The 15,490-nt window shown below is 43.0% G+C and overlaps 1 protein-coding gene across 1 annotated transcript; it reads left to right on the plus strand.

Annotated features, from left to right (window-relative positions):
* The first annotated feature begins 12,822 nt into the window (after positions 1–12,822).
* LOC142622698 (uncharacterized) lies at positions 12,823–15,053 on the plus strand. The gene is made up of 5 exons (XM_075796225.1): positions 12,823–13,290; positions 13,751–13,828; positions 13,942–14,041; positions 14,251–14,384; positions 14,508–15,053. Exons 1-5 carry the CDS (start codon positions 12,946–12,948, stop codon positions 14,736–14,738), a joined length of 888 nt encoding a protein of 295 aa, XP_075652340.1. The 5' UTR covers positions 12,823–12,945; the 3' UTR covers positions 14,739–15,053.
* Positions 15,054–15,490: the final 437 nt, after the last annotated feature.

The raw sequence follows: 15,490 nt of genomic DNA on the forward strand, positions 1-15,490 counted from the left end.
TTAAGTGTGCGTTTGGGATGAGTTAAAATTTTCAGCTTATCTCCACTTTCGGCTTATTTTTGTTACTATTTATGGATTTTATTGCACTTTTTGTTTCTATTTATGGGTTCTACTGTATTATTCAGTTTATTTTTACCTTTATTTATACTACTTTGAGCGAAAAAGTTTTCAATTTTAGTTAAATAACTGTTCTCAAACAGACACTTAAGTTAGCTATTATATTCCGAAAGAGTTTTTTGTGATGTGCTGATATCATTTTTAAGCAAGGACTCATTTAATTTTTGAATAACTTACAAATAAAATGTTTCTCAAACTTAAGTTAGCTAAAAATGTTGCTGCTCTAAAAGGGATTTGTAGAAATTGCTGGGTGCTTGCCGATTTAATTAAATGCAAGCAAGGCATATTTCATCTTGCAAGTAGACTTTGTGAAGCCGCTACAGATTATTTGGTAAAATGGATGGTGTACATGTGGAAAAATTTACAACTTGAAAGTAACCTGCTGTGTTTTGTAACTTATGTTTTTAACTGAAGCCGTAGAGGATTCATCGGTACTTCGTCTCCTACAGGAGTTTCAAAATTGGAATCAGTCACCCACTGAAAGAGGAAAATAAATGACTTGGTTCTTTTTCCACTCTAATTTTATTTTACTTGCGAGCTGGGAAAAAATAAAAGACTTAAAAGAAGTTTGAGTTAATGATTTTCCTGATGCATAATATTATGGTATAAAAAGGATATATGTATGGAAAGTTGGAAACTGAAGCTCATAGCGGGCACCAAGCAGAGCATCTAGGAAAAGTTAAAATACACCATTGGTCCATTTTCCTCTCTCGTTTCCTTATATACTTCTTCTTCACTGGTTCATCCACGTGTCATACAAATCTTCCTCTTGGATACTTGTCCCATCCACCACCTTCTTGAAGTCTTCAAATAATAGCAGGAAGGCTGAATCCTACTGTTCAGAGGTCATTTCCTTATTAATGCGGCCAAGGAGGTAGATGCAGGGCCTTTAATGTGGTGGTAGCAGCTTTTTCCTTAGATATTTCTCACATGTCTCTGCTTCTAAAGGGTGCTTGGATCACCCTCTTACCCACCAGTTCTTCCTGCACCGCCTCTAACCCATTTAGCAAGTTCCGTGGTCATTGCTAGACCCGTCCGAGGAGACACTCCTCCTGACAACTCCTGACTACTACAAGCAAATTGACTCATGGCCTAGAGGCCCTGATCAAAACAGACTGGTACTAACCGATCAGGCTCAAAGCCCAAACATTTATTCAATAGCTTTTACCCCCCACAATAGCCCCTCAAAACTTTATTTTTTCCTCCCATCTAAGGAGAGAAATAGAGTTTTGAACCGACTAGCATACTTTCCACACGCTTTGCAAGCCGCCACGCATGTATGGGTCCTTTTGCTCCCTGAAAACGCCTCTGACGCTTCGAACCCCAGAACGCGCGCATTTATGACCGCAAGTTACATCCTGTTCCCCACTTTCAACGGTGGGATGCGCATCCAACGGCCCAGATTAGCTTTAAAAATTTGAGCGGGACAATTTTAATTTCGAGCCCGCCTCCCGCACGTCAAAAACGCCTGGAAATCCGCGTCCTCATTCATTTCTTCAGAAATCAATCGTGTCTAAGTGTCAATCATTACCTTTTCTCTCCAGAAGTTTGTGAAGAATCGCATAACCAACTCTCGTAAGTTCTTACTTTCTTTACTCATTCCTTCTCGGCTCCTATCCTCGGCCACTATCTAAACCTCTTTTCTTCTTTAAACTCTCATTTTCGCTTCTCCCAAATGGGTAGATTTAAGTGTTTGGTAGATACTGACGCCGGTATGGAGGGTTTTAGGGCCAAATACCGGATTCTCAGTGACGTAGGTCTAAGATATTGCCCTGTAGAAGCTGTAGGTAACGCTAGAAGAGAGGGAGAAGTCCTCATTCCCATGATCGCCTTCATAGAAGGTGGGATGACTCTCCCTATGAAAAATGTGACCAGTGAATACCTTTGTAACCATAGGTTATGCCTAGACCAATGCACACCAAACATGTTTAGAGTCTTAGGTTGTGTCGATGCTCTGAACGAGCAAATGGGTCTGAACCTCACATGGCACGACGTTGTCTATATGTACGAGTGCCATAAATTTAAAAATGTAGGATATTATATTAAATCCCGGTCTAGCATAGTTAGGCTGATTTCATGCGTTCCTAAATCCAACAAAGGCATGAAGGACGACTACCTCATCGCCTTAGGAAACTGGTATGACGGTCCTCACTTCCCAGTCGAATGGGAAGAGCCAGGTGTGATTCCTTAGGAGTTAGATTTCTTAACCCATGATTCAATCCCATTGCCTTTATCGCCTTTAATTTTTATTGCACATTATTACTTCTTGTCTTGATGTTTATCACTATTCTGACCAAGCTCATCTTCTCGGATGCTTTTTCTTACAGATAAACAACACGTACGCCCACGCCTCAGCCTTTGCAACGTTGCTGACTTGAACCGTGTCCTCCGCTCCGAAGTATTCGTCAGTGAGGACCTACAAGTGAGAGCTGCCCACCTGATACTGGATATGACCCCATATCTGTGGACTTCCAAGAAATTGACAACGCAATCATTCCGGGAGATAAGTGACGCAGAAGGATAGACGTAGCAAGACCTAGCTTCCTTTCCAACCGCGAATTCCCCGACGACCCCTCCATCATTCTGTACACACGCCCTATCGCCGCGATTCCTCTCTCGGCACACTCCCAGACAACCGCCGTCCGAGATGAGCAAGTGTCCTCGCAATGATCGTTGGACGAGGAGATAGACCAATTTCAACTCGAGGACGTTGAAAGGCCTCGAGGAGATCCACTTGTCATTCTTTCGGACGAGGAACATGCGCCCGCCGAGACTTTGGGGATACAAGGTCTGGTGATTGCCCAGCCTGACTCTAGCTCCGAAGAAGAAGAAGACATGGATGCTTTACGGCAGCTGATGCACAAGAGGGGCGCGAGAGTCTCCAAAAAGGGAACGGGTGGGTCACAGGTCCCTCTATCCTTGCCACCACCCCCTCCTCCCTCCGACCTTAAGCCTCCTGTTCCAGAGTCCAAAAAGAAGAGGAAGAGTGAGGCCGAGGAGGCAGATGCGGAGAGGCAGAAGAAGCTGAAGCAACAACAACAACAACAACAACAACAACAACAAAAGCCTAGCAAAGGCAAGGGACGTGCCTCTTCAGTAGAAAGCGGGGAGAATAGGGACCTTTCCGAGGTACGTCGTGCACTGGCTACCTGGTCTCCCGAGCTTAAACTGAACGGGGCACCAATCTCTTGCCAGTCTAGTATCCAGGCGTTCCAGCAAGGCCATGCTTTCCATCTGGCTGACGCCTTGGAACGTCCCCTTCTTCTACCCAAGGATATGGATGCCCTGGACAAAATGAACCAGTCGCATCTGTTCCTTTCGCTAAAAAGGGACTTGGCCCTAGTGAGTATTTGAGTCTTATCCTCACCTTATTTTTCATTACACCTTATCATAAGAAACGTTCTTATATACTTGATACTTGTGTTTCTAATAGTGCATTCATTTTCATATTTCACCACAAGCCATCCAAGAAGTCTTCGCTGCCGAGAAGTGGGTGGAAGATTCTCGAAAGAAGGCTAGACTTGAACTGGACCTTAGGCAGGAGACCGAGAAGTCCTTAGGCCAAGCTCTTGCGCATAATGAGAAGCTAACCACACAGCTGGCGGAGCTGAAGAGGGAAAAGGACGGTGTTAAGGCCAGCTTGAAGATGATGAGGACCCAGGTGGAGGGGCAACGCAAGCTTCTTCGTCAAAAGGATGAAGACTTGTCCAAAACTCAACAGGAAAACTCTGACCTGAAGAAGGAGCTTGCCAGGATGAAGGACGAGGCTCGTACCTTCAAGGACTCTATGGAGGCCACGAAGAAAATTGCTTACGAGGAAGGGGTGGCGGCGACAGAAAACCAGCTAACTGAGGAGTTCGCCGGACTGTGCCGAGAGTACTGCCAACAGGTGTGGGAGGAAGCCTTAAATGTGGCAGGGATTCCCTCAACTTACGAGTTGAGGAAGCCTGAAAACATTTGGCTCCCCCTAGACATCCAGGTGATAGAAGAACTTTCTCCTGTCGCCCCTGCCCATGAGACAGCATCTTTCATGCTCCCTCCTATGATCCCAGAGCCCATTCCTACTCCTACAGAACCTACGAGTTCCAATAAAGAGAAGGAACAGGGTGAAGGTGCCGAGAAGACTACGAGCCAAAGCGCCGAGCCTAATGTCCCTCCACCAGTGGCAACAGATAAGGGAAAACAAGCACAGTCCTCATTTGAAATAGAGCTGAAACGTACAGAGGCTGCCAGCACGTCCGAGCAGAACCCCCTTCAAAGGCTTAGGGTCTAGGCTAGATAGGACTTCTCTTTTTGTTATGTAAAAAATTTTTAAATTTTTTGCTTTGAATGTACATTAACAGTAATTAATGAGAAACTGTCTGGCTTAATTTCATTTGACTTGAAATTTTTAGTATAAAAATACCCATCAACACAAAAATGAATGAATGGAACAGCTAACTCCACTTGTAATATGTCAATTTGTTATGACTTTAAATAGAAGTACACATACTTAGCTTATACTTTGCAAATCATGCCTCAAGAGCATAACATAAGTGACACAGCAATATACAATCAAAAACTTAACTTAGAATTTAATTTGGGGCATAAAGCAATCTAAGTGTTTCATCAACACCTCAATACTAATGTGATATGGTTTTTGCCAATGTTCTCAAAGTAGAGGGTTCAAGGACCCAGCATAATCAAACTTCCTTTCAACAACAAGTAGGATGTCAATTTTTTACAAGGCATATGGTCTGAGAACCATACATGTCCAAGTTTCTAGTTAATACTTAAAAACAGTAACTTGAAATATTAATTCTCCAAAGTAGAAGGTCTGTGGACCCAATATAATTAAGGTTCTATTTAACAAATGATAAGACATCAATTTCCACAAGATATGTGGTCCGAGGACCATTCATGACCAAGTTTCTGTTTGACACCTGATAAGATATCAATTTCCATAAGGTATGTGGTCCGAGGACCATGCATGACCAAGTTTCTGTTTGACACTTAGAAATAGTAACTTGAAATGCTAATTTTCCCAAAGTAGAAGGTCTGTGGACCCGACATAACTAAGGTTCTGTTTAACAAATGATAAGATATCAATTTCCACAAGGTATGTGGTCCAAGGACCATCCATGACCAAGTTTCTGTTTGACACTTGATAAGATATCAATTTCCACAAGGTATGTGGTCCGAGGACCATGCATGACCAAGTTTCTGTTTGACACTTAGAAATAGTAACTTGAAATGTTAATTTCCCCAAAGTAGAAGGTCTGTGGACCCGACATAACTAAGGTTCTCTTTAACAAATGATAAGATATCAATTTCTACAAGGTATGTGGTCCGAGGACCATCCATGACTAAGTTTCTATTTGACACTTGATAATATATCAATTTTCACAAGGTATGTGGTCCGAGGACCATGCATGACCAAGTTTCTGTTTGACACTTAGAAATAGTAACTTGAAATATTAATTTCTCCAAAGTAGAAGGTCTGTGGACCTGACATAACTAAGGTTCTGTTTAACAAATGATAAGATATCAATTTCCACAAGGTATGTGGTCCGAGGACCATCCATGACCAAGTTTCTGTTTGTCACTTGATAAGATATCAATTTCCACAAGGTATGTGGTCCGAGGACCATGCATGACCAAGTTTCTGTTTGATACTTAAAGATTGTGAGAGATAAACCCAAGTACATATTGATAATTTGAACAATGAAAGATAAGAGTACTTTTTATTAATAATAATACCTTCGTAAGTTGTTTACATTCCAAGGGCGTTGTACAATTTTTTCATCTAAATCAGCTAATCGATATGATCCTATGCCAGCTACAGAGATGATCCAATAGGGTCCTTCCCAATTTGGTGCTAGCTTTCCCCATGATGGGTTTTTGGCAGTACCCACAACTTTCCTCAGCACCAGATCTCCAGGCGCTAGTGGCCTTAGCTTCACATGAGCATCATATCCTCGTTTAAGCTTCTACTGATAGTAAGCCATTTGGACCATAGCGGCCTCTCGCCGCTCCTCAACCAGATCCAGGCTTTTTTCAAGAAGGCCATCGTTATTTTTCGGGCTAAAAGAACTTGTCCTTAGCGTGGGGAAACCAGATTCTAAAGGTATCACCGCCTCGGCCCCATAGGTCATGGAGAAGGGTGTTTCTCTAGTGGATCTGTGTGGCGTAGTCCGATACGTCCATAAAACATGTGGTAACTCCTCTACCCATCTACCCTTCGCATCACCGAGCCTCTTCTTAAGTCCACTGACTATGACTTTGTTAATGGCCTCGGCCTGCCAATTTCCCTAAGGATAAGCTGGGGTGGAGTATTTGTTTGTGATGCCCATGTCACTACAATATTTCCTGAAAGCTCTACTATCAAATTGGACGCCATTATCTGAAATAAGTGTGTGAGGTACCCCAAATCTAGTGATAATATTCTTCCAGATAAACTTCTTGGAGTCGATATCCCTAATATTTGCTAAGGGCTCAGCTTCGACCCATTTGGTGAAGTAGTTGGTTCCCACGAGTAGCCACCTTTTGTTTCCCACAGCCCTCGGAAAAGGCTCAACTATATCCAGTCCCCATTAAGCGAATGGCTAAGAACTGGACAAAGGATTAAGGACCCCCCTAGGCTGATGAATGTTGGGAGCGAACCTTTGGCATTGGTCACACTTTCTCGCGTAATCTTGAGCTTCCCACTGCATATTGGGCCACCAATATTCCTGAGTCAGAGCTCTATGGGCTAAGGACCTTCCCCCAGTATGGCTTCCGCAGATTCCCTCATGCAATTCTTCCAAAAGTGCATCCGTTGCCTCAGGATGTACACATAGCAAATATGGTCCGAAGAAGGAGCGTTTATACAATTTCTGATCCTCGGATAACCAGAAACGAGGCGCCTTTCGACGAATCTTATCTGCTTCAGACTTGTCATCGGGAAGAATATCGCTTTTTATTAAAGATATCACAGGGTCAATCCAACTAGGTCCAGACCTTATCAGATGGATACGAACGGCACTTTCAGTGGTCAGAGTTGGTTTTAGCAAGTCTTCAACGAGGATAATCCTAGGTAAACACTGAGCCGAGGATGTGGCCAAAGTGGCCAACGAGTCCGCATGTGTGTTTCCACTTCTAGAAACATGAGAAAGTATAAAAGAATCAAACTCGGATGGTAAACACTTGACCTGGGTCAGGTACTCTTGCATTCTTGGATCCCTAGCCTCCATGGTCCCCGTCACTTGGCCAACCACTAACTAAGAATCCGAGAACATATGAACTTTCTTTCCCCCCATTCTACGTACCATGTTCATACCAACCAAGATCGCTTCGTACTCGGCCTCGTTATTAGTTGCCGAGAACGCTAATCTTAATGATTTTTCGAAGACGATTCCCTCAGGAGATACCAAAACAAGTCCAACACCAGACCCCCTCTGGTTGGCTGCCCCATCAACAGACACTTTCCAAATCGGAGGTCCTTTGTCCATTATCATGCCAACTGATTTTTCATCCATGTGTGATTCCTTCGCAGTTTCTTCCAACAATGGTTCAGCGAACTCTGCCACCAAATCCGTGAGAACCTGGCCCTTTACTGAGGTGCGTGGCATGTATTTGATATCAAAAGCTCCTAAAATAGTTCCCTACTTAGCTACCCTTCCCGCGTAGTCAGCACTTCGTAACACTGACTTGAGAGATAGTTGGGTGAAAACCACAATGGTGTGGGACTGGAAATAGTGAGGAAGCTTCCGCGTGGCATGGACTACAGCCAGAAGTGCCTTCTCTAAATGCAGATAACGCACCTCAGCTTCATTCAAGGATTTGCTGACATAATAGACCGGTCTTTGTACCCCGCCGTCGTCCCTTATAAGGACCAGACTGACTGCATGGACGGCCATAGCTAGGTATGCAAATAGGATTTCATCAACCTCCGGCCGAGACATAATGGGTGGCCGGGAAAGATATTCCTTAAGTCGCTGGAAAGCTAAAGCACACTCCTCGGACCATTGGAATCCTTTCCATTTATTTAACAGTTGAAAAAAAGGCCTGCACCTGTCAGCTAACCAAGAGATAAATCTGCTGAGAGCAGCGATCATCCCGGTCAACTTCTGAACTTCCTTTGGGTTCCGAGGTGGTTGCAAGCTTTGAATGGCTATGACCTGTGCCAGATTCACCTCTATTCCTCTATGAGTCACCATGTAGCCTAGGAACTTTTTGGAACCCACCCCAAAAGAACACTTTGAGGCGTTAAGGCGCAGCTTGTACTTTCTAAGTATTTGAAAGGTGTCGTCTAGATCTTTCACATGCGTAGGTACTGTCTTACTCTTCACTACCATATCATCCACATATACCTCAATGGTCTTTCCAAGTTGCGACTTAAACATTCTAGTCATCATCCTTTGGTAAGTAGCCCTGACATTTTTCAATCCGAACGACATCACTTTATAGTGATAGTTCCCTGTTGGAGTGATGAAAGCAGTCTTCTCCTGATCACCAAACACCAATGGTATTTGGTGATAACCCTGGATAGCATCTAAAAAACTCATCCGAGAATGCCCAACCGTAGCATCCACAAGCTGATCGATGCATGGAATCGGGAACGAGTCCTTTAGGTAGGCTTTGTTCAGGTCTGTGAAGTCCACACATACTCTCCACTTTCCGTTCTTCTTTTTCACCATAACTGTATACGCCAACCTCTCCGGGTAGAAAACTTCTTTAATAGCCCCAGCCCTTTTGAGCTTGAGCACTTCTTCTTTAACAGCCTTAGAATGCTTTGGAGGAACGCCGAGGTGGCTGCCTCCTAGGAACAACGGCAGGGTTGACGTTCAAATGATGGCAAATGAAGCTTGGGTCAACCCCCGGAGCCTCATAGGGATCCCAGGCAAAGACATCGATATTGTCCTTCAAAAACTTCACCAATTCCATCTTCTCTTGGTGTGGTAACCGTATACCAACTTGAAAGAACCTTTCGAGGTCATCGGCTATGAGAAACCTCTCCAGATCTTCACACATGGCCTCCTCCGCTGTCACCACATCGGCCGCAGCTAGAGTTGTTAATTGCTATAAGTCCTTCCCAGTCGAGGCCGAGGACTCTGATTTGGCTTGATGTAGTACTGCAGCCGATATGCATTACCTGGCCACTGATTGGCTGCCAAGAATTTCTTCAATGAATCCCCCCGAGGAGAATTTTACTTTAATGTGCAAAGTTGAAGAGACAGCGCCCAAAGCGTGCAGCCAGGGCCTGGCAAGGATGGCTGTGTATGAGGAATATGAGTCAACCACAATAAAATCTACCTCGACCGTTTCTAAGCTAGACTGTACAGGTAATCGAATCTGTCCCTTTGGTATAACAGTCTTCCCTTCAAAACTTATTAATGGCGAGTCATAAGGAGTGAGATCCTCTAGTTTCAATTTGAGCTCCTTGAATAAGTTGGGGTACATAATATCTGCACCGTTGCCTTGATTGATCATCACCCTTTTGACGTCGTAATTCCCTATCCTCAACGTGACCACCAGGGCGTCATCATGGAGTTGAATAGTCTCAACCTTATCCTTATCAGAGAATCCCAAGACAGGCGCACTCCCTTTGATCCTTTTCGGCTTCGAGCCTGACTCCTCGGCCTGGGAGTGTGACACTGCCATCACCCTGGTAGGACAGGAACCGGTCCTGCCAGGTGCAGCAAAGATGACGTTAATTCGTTCCCAAGGGCGACCAAGATGAGTTGTTCTTCTGATTATTTGAACCTGACTGACTGCCTTGCCCGTCAGGTTGGTACAGGTGCTGCTTCAACTTCCCCTCGCTAACAAGCTGCTCTAGATGGTTCCAGAGGGTCCGACAATTCTCGGTAGTATGATCCACATCCTGATGGTACTGGCAAAAAAGGTTCTGATTCCGCTTCGTAGGGTCCCCCGCCATCTTACTGGGCCATTTGAAGTAGGGTGCCTTACGGACCTTTTCCAGCAGTTGGTGCACTGGTTCTCGGAATACAGTATTAACTACTTGAGGAGTGGCTAGACCAGATTGCCCAGTGTAATCTTTCCTCGGCTTATTGTTATGGTACCTGTCCAACCTGAAATCCCTTCTCTCCTGCGGGATAACCTTCGCCTTACCCTGGCCCTGCTGTTGGTCCTCCTCAACCCTTTTATACTCTTCAATATGGTCCATGAGGCGACGTACACTCCGTACGGGCTTTTTGGTCAAGTATTTCCTTAAATCATGATCAGTGGGAAGGTCCACTTTAAAAGTATTAATCGCCACCTCGTCAAAATCTCCATTTATCTCATTAAACATCTCCCAATACCTGTCATAGTATGCTTTCAATGTCTCACCCTCCTTCATGGCCATAGATAATAGCGAGTCCAACGGTTGAGGCACTTTGCTGCATGTAATGAACTGAGACGCGAATGCCCTAGTAAGTTCCCTGAACGAACTGACAGACCCCGACTTCAGCCCATTGAACCATCTCATAGCAACAGGTCTCAGGCTAGAAGGAAAGACTTTGCACATCAAGGTCTCGTTATGAGAATGCACCGCCATCCTCTGATTAAAGTGGCTCACATGTTCCACCGGGTCTGTTCGGCCATTATAAATGGTGAAGGTGGGCTGGGTGAACCGCCTAGGGAGCCTTCGATTCTCAATCCTGCGTGAGAAGGGCGATTTGGAGAGTTGGTGTAACGCTCGGCTCATAGCATCGGTCCCCAAGCCCCTGGAGGGAAGCTTCCTATGCTTACGACTTGGTAGGTCATCCTCTTCGCGAGAGAAGGTTTCGCTAGGGGGAGTCCTGGACCTTGAACTGTAACTGCTTCCCCGAGATTTCCCTGAAGAAGGATTGGATGGGGGTGAAGCCCGCCTTCGTCTGACACGGCGCAGCTTCTTCTTGAGGTGGTCAATCTCCCTCTGCATGACCTTGGCATCATCCTCATGGGTGGCATTGCCTCTGCCGCACGTATGACTCGCGCTAGGATATACGGTATGAACACTTCCCTCTCAATTCCTCCGGCGCTTAAGACGCTAAAAAAGATCTTCGGGCTGTGATCCTGAGATTCTACATGATGCGAACCCAAGCCTGCCATGATGTTCCAATTCCTTCAACGCTAGATTTCCCACAGGCGGCGCCAATTGTAAGTGCACAATTGTACCCAGACCCAAAAACAAGTGTTGGGCACTGGCCCAATGAGCCTTATACAATAAAATTTGTAGAATATGGATTTGAAATCTAGGTTCGGGAAGTTGGAAGTTTGACTAACAGACTAAAGTGCCACAATTTATGCAAATGGTAAACGAATATGACAAAGAGACCTCCTCGGACGTAAGCCGAGGACGATTTGTATAAAAATTCTCTTTCTATGCCAACGTTTACGATTCTTAGTTTTTATTTTCTCTCAGCAGAAAGTGCAGATCCCCCTTCTCTTTCCTCTCTCGTTTCCTTATATACTTCTTCTTCACTGGTTCATCCACGTGTCATACAAATCTTCTCATTGGATACTTGTCCCATCCACCACCTTCTTGAAGTCTTCAAATAATAGCAGGGAGGCTGAATCCTACAGTTCAGAGGTCATTTTCCCATTAATGCGGCCATGGAGGTAGATGCAGTGCCTTTAATGTAGTGATAGCAACTTTTTCCTTAGATATTTCTCACATGTCTCTGCTTCTAAAGGGTGCTTGGATCACCCTCTTACCCACCAGTTCTTCCAGAGTTCTGCCTCTAACCCATTTAGCAAGTCTCAGGGTCATTGCTGGACCTGTCCGAGGAGACACTCCTCCTCGGACAACTCCTCGGACTACTACAGTACGGATTGACTTATGGGCCTAGATGCCCTGATCAAAACAGACTGGTACTAACCGATCAGGCCCAAAGCTCAAACATTTATTCAATAGCTTTTACCCCCACAATAGTAAAAAATTATTGATGTTGTAAATTTTTACTTGTCACAATTAATATTGTTTTTTTAATTTACTAATAATTACTCACCACATCAATAATTTATATAAAAATTTAAAATTGATTATTGTATTATATTTTTCATCGTGATATTCGGGGATGAAAAATGAAAATAGTAATCTGTATTTGACTAACCTGCACCTGCTCCTAGTAATTTCCGCGGTGCAAGCTTTTGCCACGTTACGAACGTTTTAGACGTTGGGCTGCGCATTGTAGGTGCTAAGAACCAACCAGTTCAAATTCTACAAGGAGACATGTGCCTAAGTCGGGAGCTCAAGGTTAATAAACGGTTCCAATTGCTGACAATCGAGAACCCAATACTGTTCCTAACTCGTATTTCGTACACACGTGGGTTGGCTTGGCTATTGGCCAATAAGCTTCCACTCTTGTCTCTCGCTGATGACGAACGCCCTAGCTTCACTTCTTTACGTTAAAGTCACAATTCTCAAATATTCCAATATACTTTGTTTGACCTTCAAATTTTCTCAAGCAGACGGTGGAGAATAACTCTCGGTAGAAGTTCCCCGATAGAGACGTGTGCGGCTCACAAGCAAAACGGACCCACACGGACGTAAAAAACGTCACGTGAGTTGAGAGTTGAGAACCATGAGAGTTTGGTTTTGATTTTGGTTGGTTCAAATCAAAACACTCGGAAATGTCTTTGATTCGAAACCTAAAACCCACATCTCCAAGAAAATGCGAAAGTCGCAAGGAAAAGGCCCCCCATGTCCCGACAATCCCAGCTAATATATATGCCGCGAATCTTCTTTGTACTATAGTCTTGTTTGTTTTCTACCTTCTACATTGCATGGTATAAATCAACCAAGCCTACATGACCAACCAAACACCTTGAAACTCCAAAGTAGTAACATTACAACTAATATACTACACCAACAAAGAACAATTAATGGCAACCACTAGATTGTTACGTACGACTAGGCCATTGGGTCTTGGTCTTCCTTCTTCTACTTCTTCTTCTTCTTCCTCTTCTTTCTCTGTGAGGTGTCTAAACAAGGCGGGTTTTGATGGAGATAAGAGAGTTTCTGAGAATTGCAGGAGGAAACCAATGGTGGCCGTGAAAGCCACAGTGGCTTTTTCGAAGAGCTTGATTACGGCACAACCTCAAGTCAATCGGGGACTTTTGGATTTGGCTTCTTTGGTGGCAAATATTAGCAAGGCTACGATGATTCTATTAAGGATTGCTGCGAAACAAAGGCCACGGAAATTTCACTTGCAAATGTTCATTGAAAGGGTAGGCCACTTTTTCTTTCCAATCATCTAGCTAATCTTTTAGATATTTAAATTTGCTTCTATATAACTTTTTAAAATCTTACTTATTTTAACCATGAATTTGATAGTTCAACTGATATTTTTTAGTGTTTACAATTAAAATATTTGAGGTTTAGATATATAATTATTGAAAGAAAAAAAAAAAATCAACTTTCAGCAAATAATCAGTTAGTGAAAAATTGCATCTGAAGTCTAAAGTCATACTCATGTACCTGTTTTGTAATTTTCATTTGTGGGTTACTTATTCATGATGAAGTATCAAGCTTAACCATGGGGTCATAAAAAATTCATGGATAAGTTAGGTGATAATTGAAATTTCCGAGGACTGCTTGTTTTTCATTAACAGAATATTTAGCTTGTATATTTCACAAAACATTTAAGTCCTAATTTTTTTTCCTTCTTTATTTTGGGTTAATGCGCAGGCTATAATTGATTGTCGATTCTTTACATTATTTGCTGTTGCGGGAACTTTACTTGGTTCAGGGTTGTGTTTCCTTGAGGTAACGGCTTATTTCTTTTTTCCAGCAAAAGTTTAGGACTATGACTTTGTTTTCTTTCTTTTATACGTATTTTTGTTTCCAATAATGACAAAGACATTATAAATTGCATGCAGGGTTGTTTTACCATACTAGAGGCATATCTCCAATACTTCCATACGTTGTCACATAAGTCTGATCAAGGACATGTGATGCAGCTACTTATTGAAGCCATAGGTATCTCTCTCAATATTACACATATGCATAATCAAATCCGTTTGGTACATGTTGAAAAATGACACTATTTTAAAGGAATCCATTTTGTAGTTTGAATTAGACCAAAAAAAAAAAAGAAAAAAAACACACACAAATATTTCATATTTACTTGTTCTATGCGGTTCTATATATTGTTGAGCAATATGTTTATCAGTTCATCATTCTTGCAGACATGTTCCTAGTAGGAACCGCCATGCTTATATTCGGGATGGGCTTGTACGTCATGTTTGTTGGAACAAAGACAATGAAAGAAAAGGGGTCAGGGCTTTCGGGATCAAACTTCTTTGGACTCTTCTATTTGAAGGTAAACTTGTCAGAACAATTTCAAAGTAATATATATATATATATTTTATGAACATAATTATATGTCCTTAGTCAATGTGTTTGTGACTTCAATTAATTACATGATTTCTGTATCTTATTTCAGTCAATACCAACATGGATTGGGATGCAATCAGTTTCTCAAGCCAAATCGAAAATCGGCCATGCTGTGATGATGATACTTCAAGTGGGAGTGTTGGACAAGCTAAAGAGTGTACCCGTGGTTACGGGGTTGGATCTTGCATGTTTTGCCGGGGCTGTGTTTATTTCTTCGGCTTGCATCTTCTTTCTCTCTAAACTCTCTGTCGGAAGTACTATGGAAGAGGAAGATAGGTAAAGCAATAGGAGTTCATACATGGATCAATATATTACAGGCCTCAAAAGGAAATGTTATGGTTCATCACACAATATTCTTTTATTAGAATGAACTGAATATATATCTAGCTAGAGAAAGCAGGGAATCCCTGCGTTTATGAGAGTTATATAAGATAATACATACACAGAGGAAGAAGCATAGAAGAGTGTCTCTAAGCCCTTTACAGATATTGTAGTTCCCAACCTAAAAGGTCCCATCACTGATAGCCGTCAACCTTTGATCTTCTTGAACAAGTGTTTAATTTATTCGTGTAATAGCCCATTCTTACTTAGAGCATTTGCATCAGCTTATGCAAAATTTTCTTCTATTTTACACTAAAAAACCTACTTTTTTTATTTTACACACCCTCTTTTACAAACCCCTCACATCAGTTGTCTATTATACACGTTTGCTCAAATAAAATATTTATTTCCTTCCCACCTTCATCTCTCTCACAGCCACCGGCACAGCCACCGAAATCCAAAGAAAACCAGTTAACAAAAAAAAAACCCAATCAAAAAAATCCAACACAACCCGGCACAGCCACCGTCGACGCCTCCGGCCTCCAATCACACCGGAATCCAAAGAAAACCAGAAAAAAAAAAAACCCAATCAAAAAACCCACCAAACCCACCAATCCGTCGAGCCAAACCCACACCCAAACCCATTCGTCGCCCACCGATCAGCCACCCTTCAACAAACCCACCGATCCGTCGAGCCAAACCCACCGATCT

This window comes from Castanea sativa, chromosome 1 (genome assembly GCF_040712315.1).
Source record: "Castanea sativa cultivar Marrone di Chiusa Pesio chromosome 1, ASM4071231v1".
Taxonomy (NCBI): domain Eukaryota; kingdom Viridiplantae; phylum Streptophyta; class Magnoliopsida; order Fagales; family Fagaceae; genus Castanea; species Castanea sativa.

Coding starts and splice junctions, on each gene's coding strand:
- LOC142622698 (XM_075796225.1), top strand. CDS start 12,946: ATGGCAACCACTAGATTGTTACGTACGACTAGGCCATTGGGTCTTGGT. Junction 13,291..13,750: donor TGCAAATGTTCATTGAAAGG/GTAGGCCACTTT, acceptor GTTAATGCGCAG/GCTATAATTGATTGTCGATT. Junction 14,385..14,507: donor TTGGACTCTTCTATTTGAAG/GTAAACTTGTCA, acceptor ATCTTATTTCAG/TCAATACCAACATGGATTGG.